Here is a 20,645-nt window from a genome sequence, read left to right as displayed (position 1 = left end):
CAGCTGTTACTGCAGTGAAGCTCCTCCTGCTAAAACACTTGTGTCATACAGTTTTATTTTATTTAACATATACATCTTTTGGCTGGGTAGTATGACATTATATTGTTTTATGTTCACACAGCCTAAAACCGGATTTTCTATGAATCTCACGTGGCTGTATTTATTTACATCTGATGCATTAGATTCAAAGGTTAACCTGTCTCATTCTTGCATGGCCAGTCTACCTGTCCAACTATACAGACTACAAACATCTTACGTTTCTACTTTAATTGCTGTCTGACTGTCACTACAAAAAGAAGGAAAAAACTAAAACAGTTTTACCAGCTTTTCACGCGCTTTCTTTTTCTTGTCATCCTCTTTCTTCTTCTTGCTTTCTGGCATCAAGTCATCCAGCCAGCTCAGCTCTCTCTTGGTGAAGAAAAAGTCTAGAAGCTTTCGGATAAAGACCAGCGCCAGAACCTGGAGACACACAGACAAGGAAACTGTTGCTACCCACGACCGAATCAAATTCAAGTCACTAGTGCTTGCCTTCAGAGTAACTCCTGGGTCTGCACCCATCTACTTAAACTCAATCATACAGACTTATTCTCTTTCTCAGCCACTACGTTCCTCCAAGGAATGTCGTCTGGCATTGCCATCCTGCACACAAGACAATCACAGTCCAAACTGTTCTCGTCTGTGGTTCCCTGATGATGGAACGAGCTAATGAATGCTATCAGAGCAGAGCGTGGGCATCCGTCTTTATCGTCAAGACTCTCTTGAAGACTCATCTCTTCGAGAGCACCTCTAACACCCTAAGGTGCCAAACTAGTACTTACTAGCACTTACTATGCACTTTTGTGGCACTTCTTTACTTGATCTCCTTGGACTAATTAAACAAATGTAGTACTTACACCAAGGTCTTCTACTGCACGTAAACTTAAGTGTCGTCCCTCACTTGTAAGACGCTTTGAATGAAAGCATCTGCCAAATGAGTAAATGTGAACTATTATCAAAGATTTCATAGCACAAAATATGCTATAATAATAAAAACAATAAAACCAAATCTTTAATGTCTTAAAAATCGAAAATTTAAATTTAAAATGATAGACTAGTGATGATAGACTAGCTGTTACGCACTCTAATGTAGTGTGATAGTTGAGTGGGTGAGGCTCTATCTCGATCTGCTTTTACGTCTTTAAACATCTCATGTAGTAGGAGTGAAGTGATAAAATGAGAGACAATTGCTGAGGTTGAAGCCATTACCATCATGGGAAACACAACAGCTGCTGCAGAGGCCTTGATGACCCACAGCAGCACCAGACAGGTGAGCTGCACCAGGGTGAAGATATGGACCTTCCACAGCGGCACATAGCGAAGATAGATGAGATCAGGCTGGTGCTTGGCAGGCATGCCGAACAACTTGATTCTGTCAAAGAACTACGGAGGAAATGAGAGGACAGAGACTCAGAGAGGGAGATAAGAAATGCAAATGAAAAAGACTGCAAAGACGGCAGGAAGCGAGGGAATTCAATACATTATTCAGAGGAGGGAACACGATTAACAAAAGCTTTTAAGGATTCTGAATTACGATCAAAGGTTTGGAACTACAAGGGCCAAACGCATCTTTACTAACAGCTGATGACTGCTCTTCTGTTCAGAAGTAAAGGGCATATTATCTTCAAAGACCAGCAGAGTAGCGTCTTACTTGAATGCCTTTGAGGGAAGAGACACCCATGTAGAGAAAGACTCCATATAGGACTGGCATAGGAATGAACTGTAAAGAGCACAAGTCAAACAAGACAGTATAACAACCCACAAATCATTCATCTTCCAGTATAGGAGAGGAAAGACTAACATGGTGTGTGTTGCGCCAGGATACATTAAACAGGCAGAAAACTGAAAACATGTGCAACATATTGAATAAATAACACATACAAGTGACTTTCAGTGACATTTATGCAACCTTCTCACTGACAATGGGTGCACTGAAACAAAAGCCCAGGAGGGTGCAATTTTATTATTCCAGTTACTATTATAATAGTGATTATGCCATCTCACCTTGAGCACTGAAGTCATGAAAACAGAACAACCCATGAGGATAAAAATCATGAATCCAGTGACCCGCTGTTCTCGGATGCCCAGAAACTTGGGCTGCTCTCCCGGCGCGGAGCAGCCTGACTCCACCTTCAGGCTGTTGACATGGGAGATGGAGAGGACGGTTGCAGCCACGAACCACGGCAGGCCCATAATGGAGCACACACCCAGCATTATTGCCACTACCAGCAAGTCCAGGTGATAGCCACAGCCTTTCTGTAGGATACACAAAGAAACAACTGAGAGCTGCCGTAATAGTGATGAGTGTTTCTCCCTGTGGAGCAAATGTCAAGTAAAATAAAGTAAGAGAATTACACAAGACGAGCAGCCTAAACTTTAAAAAATGTAATTTGCCCATGCATACTTGGAATGTTCAAGGTGGTTTGTGATTATTTTTTAAAGTAGCAGCACTGCAGAACCCTGAGGAATAAAAATGCCTCATTTCTGTGAGATGAACTCAGCAGAAAAAGAGGCAGACAAGAGAATATGTTGGCTTCAAGCATAATTCAGGATGACAGAAAGGAAGAGAGAAAACTGGTGAAGGATGAGCAAGCTGCAGATGATCAGAGAGATGTAGAGATAACAAAGAACAGATAGACCGATAGAAAGAAAGCAAGCTGGAGGCAACACAAGTGAGAAAAAAATAGGTAAACAGACAGAAACTGAGTTTAGTTTAAGACTTTTGGTATCTATACAGGATAAATGCCAAGGCTGCAGACATTCATTTACATGGGCATTAATTTTACTAACAATGCAATCAAATACTGGGTTTTGCAAGTCCTGTTTAACATCATTTTATATTGATAACCCATAATTTGGGATACAACCAGTTTCCAGTAAGCCCTTTCTGATTCTGCAGTATTTTCGAGTTTGGAGGGGTTGTTGCTCAAAAAACTCAAACTATATATTACATTTGGTAATTAAGTATGATTTTAATGATCGATTAATTCTGATGATTTTTTTTTATGACTTTTGTGATTTTCCCCTGATTAATCTTAGATGCTGCACAGCTACAGTTTGCACCACTGGATATTAAAGAAGGGAGAGGCACAATTCAAAAAGACACCAAGGACAATACCACTTCAGAAAACTTTAAAAATGATGTGTAACTCTGACCTTGAGTTTGTGCTCCTTGCGGTTTATGATGACTGCAGTGATCTGCTGGTCCATAAAGATGAGGATTGTGCAGAGCAGGGCAGGAAGTGCTGCCACCAGCAGTGTCCACCAGGGATTTCCCCCTAATGGGTCCATCAGCCAGCCGCGGTTCTTTGAAGTTGGCTGCGGGGAAAAGGCAGAGGTGTGCTACATTTAGTATATAAGGCATGAAAGATTTAGTTGAGAATATTTGATGATGTGAACATTCATTAGCTTTTAAGTAGTAAATGGAGATATTTGCTTACAAAAGAACAAGGATATAGAGGATGTAATTTCATCTGATTTAAAGCTCCCTCTTGCATTTTGTACATCCATGCATTAAGATAAACAGACCAACTGGAATAGATGCCTACCTCAAAGCGGTCAGGAACATTCAGTTTAGGAGAGGGGACACCCATGAGATAGTCAACCAACACCATGATCATGATGGTTATAAATACAGCAAAGTCGCTGATAGTAGAACGCACCTGCACAACACACGCACGCACACACAAAAGCAACACGTGTATATTTACTCACACATTTGAGATGGGCATGCATGCTATATTCTACTGTTACTCTTTCAAATTCATCCACACTCCACAGTCATTTACTGCATGTGACTGTCAATATCCACCAAAGTAATAATTACATTTGTATCAACAATAAAAACATAACAATTCAAACAATACCAACACCAGCCTACACAGAACACCAAGTGATAACAGACTCCCTGGTACTGTGTGGGAGGTTGCAACAAGATCTTTCAGTACATGAGACTGCTTCTGCATACTAATGACTGACACAATGTAAACATTTACATAGTGTGAGGGGATTTTAGCTGGATCTACACACACTTGCATGCACAGAGATGAAGGAAAGCAGCCTATTCAAATGTGGAGTTATTGATATTTATAGTTTAACAAGGAATAAAAAAACTGGGCTGTACTTTAAGTTAATCTACATCTACATAAATTAACAAACATATCACCTTGGTGGGAAAATATCTCTCTGTCTTGAACTGCTTGAGGAAGGAGGACAGGAAGAAGGTGGTGAAGAAGAGGATGATAGACCAGAAGAGAACATCTGGGATATAGGGCCCGTGGTGACCACAGGCTGGACCCACAAACTCCCCATGAAGCATTTTACACATCTAAAGAAAAAGAGGTAGAGGCAGCATTAAATTAGTATTGTGAAGCTGTTTTAGATTAGCTGTTCCACTACCGACAGTAGAATCAGTAGCAGTTTTTGGCAGCTTAGTCATGGTAAATAGTAGTTGTACAACTAGTTGTAGTCATTGTGATCATGTGCCTGATTGAATCTGTATGAATCAGTGAGTGAGCGTGAATGTCTGTCCAAAGTGAAATACTGGCTGATGATGTCTGTTTCCTCTACAAATGCTTTACATGCAACTGTGAGTGTGGGTGTAATTACTGGCGACCACACTGGAGGTCACTGTGTGCTTGCCTCACCGAAACATTGAGGCTGCTCCATGGGATAGAGTCTGGGCTGTATCCTGTCCGGTTCCATTCCTGCTCCAGCTGATCGGAGGCATTAACTGGTGGAGAGCACTGACACCTGGGGAAAAAGAGATCAAAAGCTAAGCAAAGTCTGTACACTGTTCCTGAAGTTAATTTAAAACACAGGTTTTGCAAAAGTTATTATTTCGCAAGAAGGTGATTTTAACCTTAACTTTGGGGAACAGCTTAAGCTGCTACAATTAGTTTTCAGCAATAAGAACAGTGTGTTCTTAATGAAATACTATTTCTGTGACCCTTAATCAACATGACATCCTGATATGAAGAGGGAATTTTAAAAAGTGTCATGTTGGCGCTAATTCTGACAGATTTCAAAGAAATTCAAAGAAAAAAGCTCTTTTGTCACTGAAGAATGATGTATGGGATTTAATGCATCATGTCACAAGAATAAATATTTATAATCAAAGTTAAACAGATAACAGATAAAGTGCTTCTGGAAAAACGGAAGGTTTTCTGTTTCTGGAAATGGTTCATCTTGGTTTTTGGTTGTGGTCTAACAAAAAAAATCCTTTTTTGTAACATCTGTCTATAAAGAGAGAAACAGGATTCAGTTTCTAAAATGACTCATATGAAATCTAAATATAAAAGTAACTGAAATCTCAGCACTCACGAATAAAGGGTAAGGTTGTCCAAGTTGTTGTGCATGTTGATAGGGTAGTGTTCTCCCAGGTGAAACAGCTTCTCCAGAGCCTCGTAGATGAAGATGATACAGATAAGTGCGGCAAAGGCCTCCTCTGTGAACCGGGTGATGTAGCAGACCAAGGAGCTAGCATCTGTTGCCACGAGGACAAGACACAGGAAGGCTGTCCACAGACCAATGCTGGTCCGCAGTGACAGGTAGGACAGGTCGTAGTCACTAGGAGAGAATGAAAAAGACGTGGCGTGGATGGTGGAGGAGGATGAATAGAGGTCTACTTATGCACCTGTACATGGGTGCAGATATGCACATTTGGGCCCATTAGATTATTATAACTCATGCATAATGCTGTGCAGACTATTTAGTTTAGTTATCAATATTTCGACTCATAAACTCATTTACTTTGGAAAAGTAAACTTGCTTGAACTTACTTGCAGAACTTGAAGAGGATCTTCTCAAACACTAAGACAGGCCCCGTGCTGCCAAGAATAGTGAGGGGCTGGCCTGCGAAGAGGGAGTATGCCACTCCTGTCAGTGATGCCCCAAATAGAGACTCTATGGCACTCTGTAGGCACAGAGGAGAGGGAGGGCGTGAGGGAATGAGATAGGGATGATGGGGGAGATGAAACCACACAAAGGAGGATAGAATGGGAAAGGCTGAAGGAGAAAAGAGAGAGATGAGGAAGAGACCCCCCGACCAGAACACAGAGTTTTGATTAAACAGACATTCTGGGCTGTGTCTGAGAAGCTAGATAAACTGTTTGAATATTTCCACTCTGCTGACTTGTCCAAAGTCATATCTCTGTGAAGCCCTTGTCTGCTGAGTTTACTCAGATGCATCACACACACCAGCACACAGACTGTGCCTATGCCAACAGTCCCTGGCCTAATAAGGACATCTGGGTAGAAAGGAAAGAGAGACAGAGAGGGAGAGATATGGAGTGATAAAAAGAGAAAGACACTATATAGAATAGCTTGCAATGTGAGAGTCAATTAGTGCATGGATGGCTAAATTATCACCACATCCTTTTGTGGCAGGTAAATTAAGGCCACACAATCAAACACATGGACTCAGCTGAGTAATACAATGTTGAAGTGGGTGAAAGATTATCATGACTTTTCTTGACACAGTAAGTGACCTGCTTTATAAAAAAGTGAGGACATAGAGTAGTCAGAAAATGTGTTTCTTCCTTGTGAAACGGTAGCAATGACAATAACTGGGATGAACTGTATGTAGATATGTCACATCTGCATTTAAGCACTGTATATACTGTGTATATACAAGTATACATATATGTTAAATATGATGGTTTAAGAAAGCACTCTTTTTGCATTAAATGGTGGAAGGAAAATTGTTAAGATTAAGTTAAATCAGATGAGCTCAGATGAGGGAACAACACAACATTCATTTTAAGTGCACAATAATGGCAAAAATATTCTAAATGCTCACATTTGACAACCAAGTTTATATCTCATTTGGTGCAACATGGCACTTACACAACCAAGGGTTAGGGGTTTGATTCCCACTGAGCTCATGAAAAGCACAAGGACTGACTTGTGTGGCCAAGCTTTCAGACTCACTATGTTGCCTTTTGTTGCCTCTCCAAGCAGACCTCCAAATGTGATGACAGGGGACATGCAGGCGCAGTAGAGGAAGAGGACGGAGGCTAGACATTGCAGACTGAGGGAATCCCTGATGTCACTCCAGTAGAATGGTACCTTCCGCTTGACATCTAGGATCAAACCTCCAAATATCCTGTAGCGGGAAAATTATTTTAATTTCAATTTTTCAATTAGGAGAACACAATAAACTCACACAATAATATTGGTATGGTTACAGAAAAATACAACACATATCAGTTATGTTCAGACAATGGGAAGAGTCAAGTGAACACACCTGATTTAGCATCACATAAACTGTGTTAATGAAGTAGTTATCCATCTATCAGTTCCACTGAGATATTTCAGAACTCAATTAAAAATTAAAAAGTAGTGCGAAGGTAATAGCAGTCTAGATAAGTAAATGGTTACAATAATCATTAAAAGCAAAGTAACTGACCCTGTGAATTACCATTCTTACAGTGTGTTCATTCCTGTTGCTCTTTTTATAGTTGAAATTAATTCCGCTATTCATGTTTGATAATATGAGGTGATTAAAACTGTAATTTTCAAAAAATTGGTAATTTACTACATTACTACTACATTTTACACATTTAATTGGTATGGAGTGTTTTTATGTTTGTTGCTTGCTTGAACACTAATTGCTCTGGATGGTCGGGAGTTAAGACAGCATGAAAACTGTCGGTGTACCCACTGTGAAAGAAAGGTGGTGTCATGAGATTGTGAGTGTGTATCTTAAAAATGTTCATCACCAAATTCTAGATGACACTTTGATCTTGCTGCCAAATAATTTTAACCAGGGCAGTTTGTCTTGCATATACTGTTTAGAATTACTCCATACCCATACATCTTCTCTCTGCTTATGCCTCTTCGTACTTTGCCTTTGAGTGATTTCTCACCTTGTATATCTATGTCTCTTTTCTCTGACATCTGTCCAACTGCTCTGCTGTGAGGTATTCTTTCATTTCCTTTTCCCCTACACCTTTGGAATACCTCTATAGCCTCCTTCCACAACCCCTGCTGTCTCTTTTGTCCCCATTCCTGATAGCTTCCTTTACATTAGCTTCTTGCACTTCCTCATAGTTCTCTATCCCCCAGCAGCTCCATCATAGTGGCAGTGAAAAGCAGAGTGAATCTGTAAATAATACAACACCTCCAAACTGATGTCTGTGTGCAGAGGGTGTGTGTCTGTCTGAGGTTTCAAATAAACCCATTCTCCTCACTGTGTGGCTCAGGCTCTAGAGCCCAGCATGAGCTATCTGTAAATGTCAGCATCTGAGGTTCATAGAATACAGTAGAGATGTGTCTGCACAAGCACATAGTAGTATTAACTGATAAAATGTTACATTTTATAGATTTTTTGTCTAGAGTACAATAATGATATGTGTGGAACCTTATAGAAAAAAATTCCAAAAGCTTTTACTTAAAAGAAATGGTGTTTACAGAGCACTATTACCAAGTTCTATTGCCATCTGATGTTTGGAAAAAAAAACATAGTGAAAAATATTTAATGGCTTGTAATTCATCTGATCATCATTCTCATTAATGTTATCACAAATAAGACTCTAACTAAAGAAGATAAAATGAGGTCCTTAGTCTCTCAGATGAGCTTTTCTTGCAGCTCTTGTTAACATGAGGCACTTGTCCCAGAATAATCAACATGATATATTAAACATGCCTTCTTGTGACTAATGAAGTTGTTAATTCCACTAGGACGTGCTTTAATTATCAAATATTTCTTTGTCAACACATTTGCTAACACAAGTGAGATTATAAATGAAAGTGAGGTCCATTTGCTTTAAAAATGATCATAGTTGCTGTGCCAAGAAAATGTACTGTGCTCACCTCCCGGTCCTCTGTAGCTCAGGCCCTATGTGATGGCCGTCTTCCTTCTCCAGCTCTCCAGCTGGAGACGCATTGCCGTTGGGCTGGGGCGGTCTCTTTCTCTTCATCTGCAGATCAAAGGACATTTAAATATAATATGGTTCCACGTGTTGCAATTCCTATGCTGTCATGACGCTTGAAATCCATAAGGGGGCCCTCTCAGTGTGATTATAGTGGTATGATAAAGTGAAGCTGGGTAATGATCTCTGCACCTATACCTGCCATTATACCTGCCATAAAAACCTTTTTTTCTCAATGTTTGTTATACATGGCAATTTAAGTGACTCTCATATCATATCCATGTAACACAATATGGATTAAGCGTAAAACATAGACGCATCTTTGTACACATTATTCAATAAGTGCAGCTAACATAATCTCTGACAAGGAGACTCAGTAACCTGAGATGGGACATTCTTGGGGGGCTCAATCCGAATCGTGGGATCCCATTCTCCAGGAGGCAGGACAGTGACTTGATCAAGGAACTCATCTATCCCAGAGAGGAGATCCGTTCGGTCTTTGGCTTTGTATGCCACATCGTGGAAAATCTACAAAATCAATATTATTAGGAGTTGTTAAATGTCTCTGCAACTGCATGTTAAGGGTAACAAAAAGTAAAAAAAAAAAAAAAAGAAAAAAGAAAAAAAAGACCAGCACAGTGTTCATCTTTAATCCCAAAATCCAAATATATCCTTTGCTGTCAAGCTAAAATGACGTTATTAATCAGATATATTTTTCCCGCTCTCACCTCATCTGTCATCAGTGTGGCCATGGATCTGCCAATTTCATGGTACTGTGGCCCTTTGCCATGAGGACCCAAAAGCAGGAAAAGAAACCTTTGAACAAGACACACACTCAAACTCAGAGTCACCATAAATAGCAGTAACTGGTAATACAATCACAACAATAAGTACTGTATTAACTCAAAGGCACAAAGGAGTTTTCTGGTAAAGACTTAAATCAGCATTCATCCTTTCTCAATAAAACGCACTGTGTGTATTCTTGAGGTCTAATAAACATGATGAATACATTTCCTTCTTCATTAAACTTTTGCAAAGCTGATTTTTCAAATATCTTGATACCTGCATTGTTAAAATCCATGTTTGCTAGCTATCAGTCTTCTTCCCTGCCTTTGTTGGCACATTGTTAAGTTTCCTGGTTTGGTACTGCCCCCTCTAATGTGGTGGAATAGAGTGAAACCGTCAACAAAAATGTGTTGCCCACTTGATCTCATAGATCTCAACACCATGAATATGTCTGATTTTTTACATCAAGATCCAAACACTATTTCTTGAGAAATTGCCCTCATCACATAATGTTAAGGAAAGTGATAGAAAAAAAGAGCTGCCCCTTTAACTGGATCTGCACCAAGCTTTAATGCCTTCTTATCTGACCCCAGTATTTTTTGCATAATAACAAATATACAAACAAACAAACCAACAAACAGACAAAGGTAAAAACCTAACCTCCTTGGTAGAGGTAACTAAAAGGGCACTCAGAAAGTGCAGACTTCCTCCAAGACCAATATCAAACAACATACACAGGACTTCAGAAAAAATAATTCAAGACCCATGCCCCATCCCTCCACCAAGTTCAATACAAATCGGTTCAGTAATTTTTGCTGACAGATCAACATACACGGGTGAAAACATAATCTCCTTCTTGGAGATAATTACTTTACCTTGTGGGAACAGGCACCTCTGTGAGGCCTGTGATAAGGACTGCTGGGGACAGTCGTACAAAGGCAATTATAGGCTTCTCCAGGAAGTCCACTTCTCCCACCAGCACATTGGAAGCCTCGGCGCCTGGAGGAATCTTTTTCATGAAATTCATATCCACCTGAAACCACAGGAACCAATGAAATTGAGCAATCAGATACACAGACAATTACTAATAATAAAACAGAGGAAAACCAGAGACAAAGAAGAGGAAGTTGTGATGAAAAAAGACTTGGTCACAGGAAATGCAAGAGAAGTGCACACATGCAAACAGAGATGAAGATGTGGAAACGTAAGAGATGGCAGCAGGTCGTTGGGAAGCTATGATAACAAATGACGGATAAGTTAGTATCTATATTAAGGACTACATAGTACTGAGCAAAGATTGTCCGTTGACGCTATGCATTTATTCTCATGTTCCCTGAATAAATATCTCTTATGTACAACGCTAAATACAGATCTGAGCATGGCAACATTTTTTTTTATCCCCGTGTAGGACACACTGTGCCTTCATCTTTCTTTTGTATCCTCTGACTCATATAAACACTGCACCTTATTTTTTGGCAATCAAAATGGATGGTTTTATAATGATAACTACTTATGGCAGCCTGCCATTTTATTTAATGGATGAGGAACGACAAAATGGTAGGATGGATGGCGGCCATGTGAGGGAGGAATTTTCAAAACTAAACACAGTTACATAACTACATGAGACTTTTACTTTGATCAATTCTTAGTCCATTACAGGTAGAGCAGTGACTGAAGATGCCTCTTACTGAGCTTGGAAGAAAAGGGCTGATGGGAATGTGATGTTGGCTCTCATAGAGGCATTTTTCAACACAGGCCACTGAAATGTCTGTGAAAGTCCAGAAACTGAAGAAAAACACGGATGGACTTGGTCATGGGTCCTTCCACCATGATGGACTGTTTCTGTGCTCAGTACTGTGGCTAGGTTACCTTGCTGAAGTCGACACTGCTGCTTTCTCTACTGACCCCTACTTTGGACGGCCTCCTCTCCACTGCCTTGTTGCCATCCAGGTTGTTAGGGACAGAGTTCGGAGACACCAATGGTCCTGGGAGGAACAGGGGGAGAGACAAAGCAGTGATGGGCAATTTGTAAGGACTTGGGAAGCAATGACTGGAGGAGAAAAGCTGTGTGGTTCACCATGAAATGATGATTTCATTAATAAATGCCATTTGTCTTTAATTTTTCTCTCTACTCACATTTCAATAAGAAGACATGGATAAAAAAGTTCAAGGTATGTTTATCTGTGATAGACCACTACTTTATGGCACAGGCTCAACAAATGGGAGGCAATTTCACAGGCAGTTACTCACTCTTGGCAAACAAACCTGGTATAAAATCCTGATATCACACTGCTGCCCACATTTGCTTGTGATGCAGTACTGTAGGTGTGGTAGGTTTAGTAGGTTTAGTGTGTGTTAGTGCGCTGTTATAGTGTGAGGTTTACATTCTGTTTGGGTCATTTTGCACTCCTTAGTTATGTGGCCTGTCTTATCAGTCTTGGGAAGTGTTACTGTCAGAATATTTCTTCATTTCTCCACTTCTGAGGTTAGTGTATCACCTATGAGATATTCAATTAAATTATTAACTTTATCTAGCAAATTTCCTTACATTTGAATGGGATGAGAATCAGCTCAGACACTGCAGGTTTTCTATTGTACCAGGCAATGAACTGCATCCCTGTGCCACACCATCCCCTATTAGATGACTAAAATTAAACCTGCAGCACTGGCAGGCAACAGACACAGAAGTTGAGATCCACTTTGAACAGTGATCAGTGGCTGACTGAAATACAACAGAGTCAATGAACCTGATAATACTCGAAATGCATAAAATGTTTGCTGAAATGTTTAACAAACTAAAACAATAGTTGTTGAATTTGCTGTTTAATATATATATATTTTTTTTTAAATTTTCTGCTGCAGGTGAAATGATTTCTGCAACCACAAACATCACATGCTAGATGTGATGATACTGTACAGGGCTTAATCCCTGATGGCTCTCCACAGAGACGACGATAGATTTCACACAGCGCTGTTGCTGATTGCTCCCCGTCTGTTGAGCTCATTAATCTGGTTCTTAAGTCAGTCCTGCTTAACTCGAGTTCATGTCAGCTTTAAAGTAAAGGTGAGTGCCTGTGTTTGATATGCCTGACAGTTCTCCTTCCTCAGACTTCAGCACCTTCAAGTGTTGAAGCTAAAATATTTCGGTGCATAATTGGCTGCACACTTCAACATTGCTTATGTGATTTGAGCCATACCAGATACAGGAAACGCTAGCACTTGAAGTGACATGAGAGTGGGAGATGAAATGAGGAAGAGATGTCAAAGAATAGCATATGCATACTATCCTCTGAAATTTGGAAGTAACACTTCTTTTACCAGGTTTTCCATATTTTCTCATTTTCCACATCTATAGACACATTTCTTATTTTGCCATCAAGATGTAAACAAGCCAACGTCAAACAAAATTTATTTATAAAGGCTTAAGTAATATGCCATTTTCTCATCTACAATTAATCCCAAATAAAAATTGTGCAATTTCTGCCAGCACGTGATTTGGCCAGTAAGCCATACCCTTGAACTGTACCCTGGGGTAGCCCCAGTGGATGCTGGGTAGCGGTGACTGCTGAACAGGAGCATGATTGCTCACATACCCAACAAAGCCTCTTGGAATAAGGGTGGGATTAGCTTAGGTTGCATCCGCCAACACACTTCATTCAGCAAGGCTAAGCCCTGGAATGCTCCCCCATACCAACCTTGTAAACAGTGTCGTCACAGTGATGCCTCATTCATATGCAAAAAAGTAACATAAATAACTGAAATGATACATATTTTCAGACTCTTATGTGGGGCTGGTAGTACTGGAAATTTTCTAATAAAAAGGTGAAAAATAAGATTATATTCATTTATATAGGCTCTTGGTCTAGTAGTTGTATGGATATATTTATGTATTGAGCTACAGTTCTTTCTACAGTTTACATTACACTGTATAAAGACTCAGAGATTACAAGCAACGACACTATGTTCCCATGAATCCATATTTTTTTCTATTCTAAAATGGCCTCTGTTTCATAAACCTGACCCATGACAGTTGAGAGGACACTATATGACGTAGAAAAACACTTAAGATTTGGAAAGCCTTCATGTGGGACCTAAAATAAGACAGAACAAGTGTACCAGTGATTCCCTGCATGCCCTGTACACAAGTCTTTCACCCATGACTTCATGCTCAGTGGGTTCATGGCATGAATATGTATAAATAGCCTACAGACAACTCAATCCCATTACAGTGCATGTCTAAAAAACTGCACCATCCATATCAATGCATTGTCGACTATAATTATTTGAAACCTGTAAGCCAGCTATTACTGGCAGCTAGAAAAAAATTCATCTAAATAACCCATTAAGGGTATTATACTGTCTAACACTTTATTTCTGTTCAAAAGATGGTTAGTTATTTTGGGTCAACAGTGCAGTTTTTACAACCTACAGTGCACACCAGAGCTCTGAATAACCCATACACTGATGTCAAGATGATTGCCTCTTGGGAAATACTGTATATTTTCCTAGAAGGGGGTACAATTACAGAAACTCATCAGCTATAATAAGACCACCCCAACCTTTCAGATTCAGCTTCCACCAAGTGATCAGCGGTTCTAATGACCCATACTTTGAAACGGAGCCATTCCCAGAGCGAAACCGACATACATGCACGCACACACAGTCTAATAATAAACTGACAGGGCTTGGTTTGGGAAGAACAAAAAGCCATCGTAGGTGGCAGTTTGATAGTACATACAGTACCAATACACCCACCATGGTCTCTGGCTTATATTTAGCCGTGCTGCTGGCACACATTGCTCTCACTACACACTGAATCGGGTAAAAGAATGTTTAATTTTAGGAATTGATGAAGCGGAAGAGCATGGGTGCCAAATGATGCAATGGGAAAAACACAAGTTGCATGACATTTATATTTGTGTGTATTCAAAGTGAAACAGTCACCTGAGGATAAAACAAGTTACACCTGAAAGGATTTAGGACGCATTATGTCGGTTTCTACATCATACCAAATGCATAAGGAACAGCTACGGTATGTTTTGAGCGTATTTGTTTCTGAGACAAAGGCATTTTTTTAATACTGATTGATACCAGCAATTAAAGTGTGCTGTGAGTACACAATCTAACAAAAAGCCCCCAATACACTCTGCTTGAACAGAAGGAACCTAATGCAGTGTTGTGAGTGAACAGCAGACCAGCACAAAAAAAATAAACAGTAGCCAGCGGTTCAATTTAATGACATCTACAGAGAGAGAGATTGTCAGCAAGTGATTTTACGTCAGAAAAAGTCCTCTCTTTAGAGTCTAAATTTGTGCAAAACAATAGATCCATATTAGCACTCCTCTCTCTGTGGATATCATATGAAACACTATCAGACATTATTTAAAATTTTATTGGAAACAATCACAGAAATCTGTGACTTAAGTTATATTTTCTTGATGATATCCTGCTGTACCAACCTACATTGGGTTGGCTTTATTGTTTTTTATGTATGCCACCTAATGGTAAGTGTGTGCTGAGAGAATGTATTATATACCCGTATAACAAATAAATTAATATCAGCCGGCGCTTAAGATTAAATGTCCCAGTCTGTGGTCAGTGGCAAGAAGGAACAATGTACCGGGACATCCCTACTAACAGGTCTTACATGACACAAGCTGACTGAGAACAGAGAGATGGGGTATAAACATAGTAATAAAACATCACAGGACACATGATGAAGGATGAGAGACGAAAATATTTTGAGGGCAGCCATGCAACCACAATGATGGTGGTGTGAAGGGAGACAGGGAGAGAGACAAACAAGGCATAGACGCTTGGGAATGGGACAGAGAGATGTTTGAATGGTAAAAAGAGGTGAAAAGGGTTTTCAGGGCAGCAAAAGCAATGTATCTTTGTAGAAAATAAGGGGTTAGTGGAATAGACAGAAACTGAGAAGGGACAGAAGCAAGATCATGATGGAGAAGAGAGCAGTGTCAGAAATTTTGTATATAAATACAGTGGGAACAGCGTCTTAAGCAAGTGAGCCTCGCTGGGTTATTGATGAGATGGCCGCAAGGTTGGAAGTTAACGGGGAGCAGAGCTTTCATGCTAGTGCTAGTGTTCTCTGTTCAAGCCGTGACTCACACTGGCAGGCTACACAGATATTTGCCTTCTAAGGGCAGCAGCTCGAGGCCCTGGGATGCTGAGGATGCTCGCCGGCTGAACTGTGGTGATGCAGCATCATCTTCTGCAGGGTTTGGTGGGTCGTCATCTTCGGGAGGTGATACGACCACCTGAGGGATGCCTTGAGGGCCAAGGCCTGCGCCACGGGTGCGTGGTGGGCTTTGGGAGGAGCGCCGGAAGGAAGCGGGGGTATTTTGAGGGGTGGTGAGGGGTGATGGAGCTGGGGAGGACCCAGTGTTGGAGTAAGAAGAGGGCAGGAGGTGGTTGAGCAGGACGGAGACTCGGGACTCTCGTCTTTGGGACAGGTTGGATACAGAGGAGGATGCCCCTGGCTTGTGGAGAGAGAGACGTGAAGAGGACAGCCCCTCTCCTAACAGAGGAGACAATGGCAAAAAAAGGAAAGGAGAGGGGAGAGAGAGGAGGGAAAACAAGAGTAGGAATAAGGGATGGAGCAGAGAGGAAAAACATATGAAGTAGGAGTACATCACAGAGATGGTATCTGGAGAAGAAGGGGTGGGCAGCAAGAGCGTGGCAGAGGTGTAGTTAGAGAGATTCGTGCTTGCAAAAACGTGAGCAAGAAGCATGGTTGTGTGCTAAAGACACTGACAATGATTCAGTGAGGCATGTAGGAGGGTCCGCAAGGGCCAAACAACTTGTTCCATTCAATTCCAAACAAAACAATCACACAATGTGACTGAACTGAGGCAAGTTCTAACTTCAGATAGGCTTGCATGCAGGAGAGAATGAGTTAGCACGATGTCAGTGCATTGTAAGCAAACATGTGCTCTGCTACAAACAAACCAGTCATAAATCACAGTACACACTCATTTTGATACATACATCTTTCACACTACTACTATTACCTACATCAACCATCAACCATATATAATTTTGACCTTTCACAATTGCATTTCAAGTTTAATGACATGACAATGCAAGCCCAACAAGAACCACAGGCACAGAAGTGAAGAATGTGACATCTCTTTCATTCTTAAAACCTCAGGCTGGTGCCCAAGATCTTAAAATGCACACCATACATTAACACCACTGTGGCCATGCCCAGTCAAAAAATACACAATGCTGATTCCAGTTGCAGGTAAAGCAATATTTCCTGAGTGTCACCTTAAGTAGTGAAAACAATCATTAATTCAAACCCCAAAAGCCAGGCCAGCCATACCAGTTAGCACAATCATTAGCACCCAGATTTCTCTTTCGCTAAGGGAACTGACTGCTTCAATATAAATCATTCTCTAGATTTTACTCACTTTTATCATCCACCTTCTATGCTGGCATTGAGGGATTTGAACAGTGGATTTTTAGGAACAGTTCCCCAGTGGTGGCAAATGTGGAGGAAAAAGAAATGCAAGTGCTTTGTAGGATCTCACCGTTTCTTTCAAGCAAGAGTGGGTCAGAATGTTTCTTGCCTATGTCAGCAATGGAGCGCACCAGAGGGATGCGATTGCTGAGCTTTCTCTCATTCTGGTGGTGGTGTTTCTTCAGCATGGCTTCCCGCACCTTTTCCCGCAGATCCTCCTTCAGCTGGCCTGAAGCCACCATGCTGTCTATCACCATGTCTGAGTCATACAAAAGCAGGACCATCAATATGCACAGTTAGAGAAAACAGAAGTGATATGTGGGGCATTGAAAATTATATTACTAGAATAATTAATGATTATGTTTTATTTATCTTACACTTTTCATCACAATTCTCCATTAGAAATACAATATAATTGGTATGACATGTCCTTTAAGACGTGATTTAAGTGCATTGTGAAATATACCCGCAATTTCCTCGATACTGTTGGCCCTCATATCCAGCATGACTGTGCCATTGAGTATACAGCTGCGTAGTTCAAATAAGCTGTGTAGTGACAATGTTGCCACGTAGGGTTTACTCCACCTCTCCCCACCATCTTCCACATCCTCCTCAAACTTCAGCCATCTGTATATAAAACCCAAGAGAGCACACACACACACACACACACACACACACACACACACACACACACACACACACGAATTTACAAATTACTAATAAAAAATAAATGAGCATTGCATTATAGTTCAAGGACACAAGATTATGGCTCATACTTGCCAGCTACATTTTTCCTTAACCAAGTTGTTAACAACAACAAAAAAAAAAACAACCCTGTTTAACAACCCTGTTTTTTGACTGGAGGTTGAAACTGGCTTATGTAAAAAGCAGGCAAAATGTTTCAGTATTGCTGCAGATTCTGACAGCTACATAAAAGAAGCCATTTGGAAGTTTTGCTATTGCTACATAGCCAACATTAGCATTAACAACTGTTTACATACCAGTCTTGCCAAGAGCTTCAACCATCGCTGCATTTACAAGACACAAGGTTATAATACACCATCTGGGCAGCACTACCTCTTCAGGGCGGATTGGATTCTACAGTGACTCAGTATCAGTAAGTAAGTAAACAGGTGTTCAACCAAATGTTTGATATGTAGCAATAGCAAAACTTACATATATCTCCTTTAAACAGAGCTACAAAACCAAACTGCATCACACATTGCTTTAGACAATTCTCTCCAAATACAGAAACTAAAGAGAACAGTTTGATCACAGGAAAGGAAACAAATTATGATAAAAAACTGCCAAATTATGAAAACTAAGGCTCAAATGGACTCTTGCCTTCTTCAAAAAATATAAATTTTCACAATTATATGTGCATATACAGTAAATGTAATCATTAAGGCTGATAGTTATGACTAACAGTCAACAGGGTTTTCAGTTAACTAATGACTAATGGTGTTAGTCTATAATTATGCTACAAATGTTGAACACTTATATTGTACAAAAAGCAAACGGTGGTTATGTAGTTGTCATCATGGTGTTCATGCCTTAAGGTGCTTTACTGACCTGGCAGTCTCTTTCCATTCAGTGGCACTGCCGTCTCTGAAGGAGAGCTCATCCATCTCAGTGAAGAGGTCATGTGGGACATGCTCGAGGTCATCGTCCTCTGTACCCAAGATGAACTGGACCCTCTGGGATGGTGTGTCTGGACAGAGCAAAGCCCAAAGGTCATATTTACAATGTTTACAATGATAACAACAGTAAAATTCTCAAGGCATTAATTCCTATTAAATGGTACCTTATGGAGTTTTTGACCTCTAGTAGCCCACACAAGTGAATGCAGTTCCAAAATATTAATAAATAGCTATATAGCTAAATAAAGCTTTCCAAATGTTTTCTGGGGAAAGAAATGCAACTTTTTTGGTAGACTTCAAGGATACATGCAATCTGTTTAGGTGTGAATGCAGTGAATGAAAACATAACTTATTTGTTTACAAGAAAACACTGCAGGGCACCTTAAGTGGATCTCAAATATAGCATCGTATAACTGAACCATGTCTAGCGAGTTTCCTGTCTAGTACCTTACTTTTCTCTGAGTTCAGCTATAGAGCGTGATGGGGGAAACTGTCTCAGAGAAGCAGAGATTATATCTGAGCATAATAAGAGGAAATGGTAGTAGGATGAAACTGAATTTCTTGTGATCAGTTTGAGAAAGTGTGTGTGTTTGTGTGTGACTGGCCAGTATAAGTACAAGTTGCATCATACTAATTGCTTTTCATTCTGGTATATAATAAATACATCTGCAGGCTTGATGCTGAAAAATTTTCTGTGGAAAAGTGTGCAAGAGGGAATAATGAAAATTTGGCTGCTCTTCAGGAGGATTTCTTTTCATGTCTGACTGAATTAGAGGGCAGATATCAGGACATCTGGAACCAGAGAGAAAACGGAAATAGATATGGCAGATAACAAGACTAAACGCCACAGGGAGGCAGAAATGGAATGACTGGAGGCAAAAAGGGAGAGTTATTTTCTGTTAACACATGGATACACTGTGCGGTGGTCTGGTGTGTATTACGTACATGTGAGTACATTTCATATTGCTGTTGCTGCTGCTACCATTATTCCACACCTATACCTGAGCATAAAGACGCATTGTTTGGGTGCTTCTGATTCTTGCAGTTGAGATGATGCAGCAACTTCTAACACAAACACATACACACATCCCTTAAAATGTCATAGCCTTCAATCGGTCAAAGCTGTTCCCTGTGGCCTTTAATGCCTTTTAGAACTGAATGTTTTATTCACAACTGTTTGAAATACAGAGAACCACAGAAGGCTGAAGCAAAGTGATGCTCTAAGCAGGCAATCTGTGCATTGTTAAAAGGGGATTTGATTGAAAAAACAAAAAAACACCATAATATCAAACTCATCTCCGTCCACTTTCCACTCACAACTTTTCGACCCAAGGTTTTAAATGAAAAATGGCTTTTACTAGTTACTGAATACTACATTCCAATGTTTTGGGGTGGTGTATAACACTGCATTAATGCTTGAATGAGGACAATTTGTTTAGTGAAGGGGGTCTATTTACTTCTAGCTTTATAACTATTTGTAAAGATTTTTTTTTTACCAATTCAAAGCACTAAAGTACAAGCATCACAAAACAGCCACCAATAACAAGATATTGACAGGCATACAAAAACTAAGATATGTCTATCTATTCTGGATTGCAAGGGTTTCTGGTTATTGTCTAATGCGAGTCCTGTGGGTGTATGAATAAACACGGTTTAAGCCTCCCAAAAGCAGTCATTAACTGCAAGGTACAGTACTTCTGGATAGAAAATAACACTAGAGAGTGGAACTGAGAGAGTGAAATAGAAAAACAGAAAAACAAGGTGTGCCTCCCGTTACATAGACACAAGAAATTCACTGTAAGCTAGGTGTTATAAATTAGAAACAGTGTC

At 40.2% G+C, this 20,645-nt stretch overlaps 1 protein-coding gene across 6 annotated transcripts in view; it reads right to left on the bottom strand.

Annotated features, from left to right (window-relative positions):
* Positions 1-20,645, bottom strand: part of LOC111657630 (sodium bicarbonate cotransporter 3-like) — a 41,105-nt gene that overhangs the window by 4,177 nt on the left and 16,283 nt on the right. For 3 of the 6 annotated variants that reach the window (XM_087175008.1, XM_023409895.1, XM_087175007.1), the window contains exons 4-22: positions 18,748-18,886; positions 17,642-17,802; positions 17,246-17,434; positions 11,565-11,680; positions 10,571-10,728; positions 9,638-9,725; positions 9,291-9,437; positions 8,851-8,957; positions 6,967-7,141; positions 5,817-5,950; positions 5,359-5,604; positions 4,683-4,788; positions 4,202-4,363; positions 3,585-3,698; positions 3,193-3,354; positions 2,041-2,292; positions 1,688-1,756; positions 1,246-1,419; positions 322-459 (exon numbers count right to left, since the gene is read on the bottom strand). In XM_087175008.1, coding sequence (XP_087031134.1) covers positions 322-459; positions 1,246-1,419; positions 1,688-1,756; positions 2,041-2,292; positions 3,193-3,354; positions 3,585-3,698; positions 4,202-4,363; positions 4,683-4,788; positions 5,359-5,604; positions 5,817-5,950; positions 6,967-7,141; positions 8,851-8,957; positions 9,291-9,437; positions 9,638-9,725; positions 10,571-10,728; positions 11,565-11,680; positions 17,246-17,434; positions 17,642-17,802; positions 18,748-18,886 — 2,837 coding nt within the window. Of the gene's footprint in view, positions 1-321; positions 460-1,245; positions 1,420-1,687; positions 1,757-2,040; positions 2,293-3,192; positions 3,355-3,584; positions 3,699-4,201; positions 4,364-4,682; positions 4,789-5,358; positions 5,605-5,816; positions 5,951-6,966; positions 7,142-8,850; positions 8,958-9,290; positions 9,438-9,637; positions 9,726-10,570; positions 10,729-11,564; positions 11,681-15,846; positions 16,231-17,245; positions 17,435-17,641; positions 17,803-18,747; positions 18,887-20,645 lie in introns of all 6 variants that reach the window. The other 3 variants (XM_023409889.1, XM_087175009.1, XM_087175010.1) reach the window with 3 other exon arrangements.

The sequence above is a fragment of the Seriola lalandi genome, unplaced genomic scaffold, assembly GCF_002814215.2.
Source record: "Seriola lalandi dorsalis isolate HSWRI2012SDOR001 ecotype SW California unplaced genomic scaffold, Sedor1 jcf7180002054408, whole genome shotgun sequence".
NCBI lineage: Eukaryota > Metazoa > Chordata > Actinopteri > Carangiformes > Carangidae > Seriola > Seriola lalandi.
This window is presented reverse-complemented; position numbering and strand designations above follow the sequence as displayed.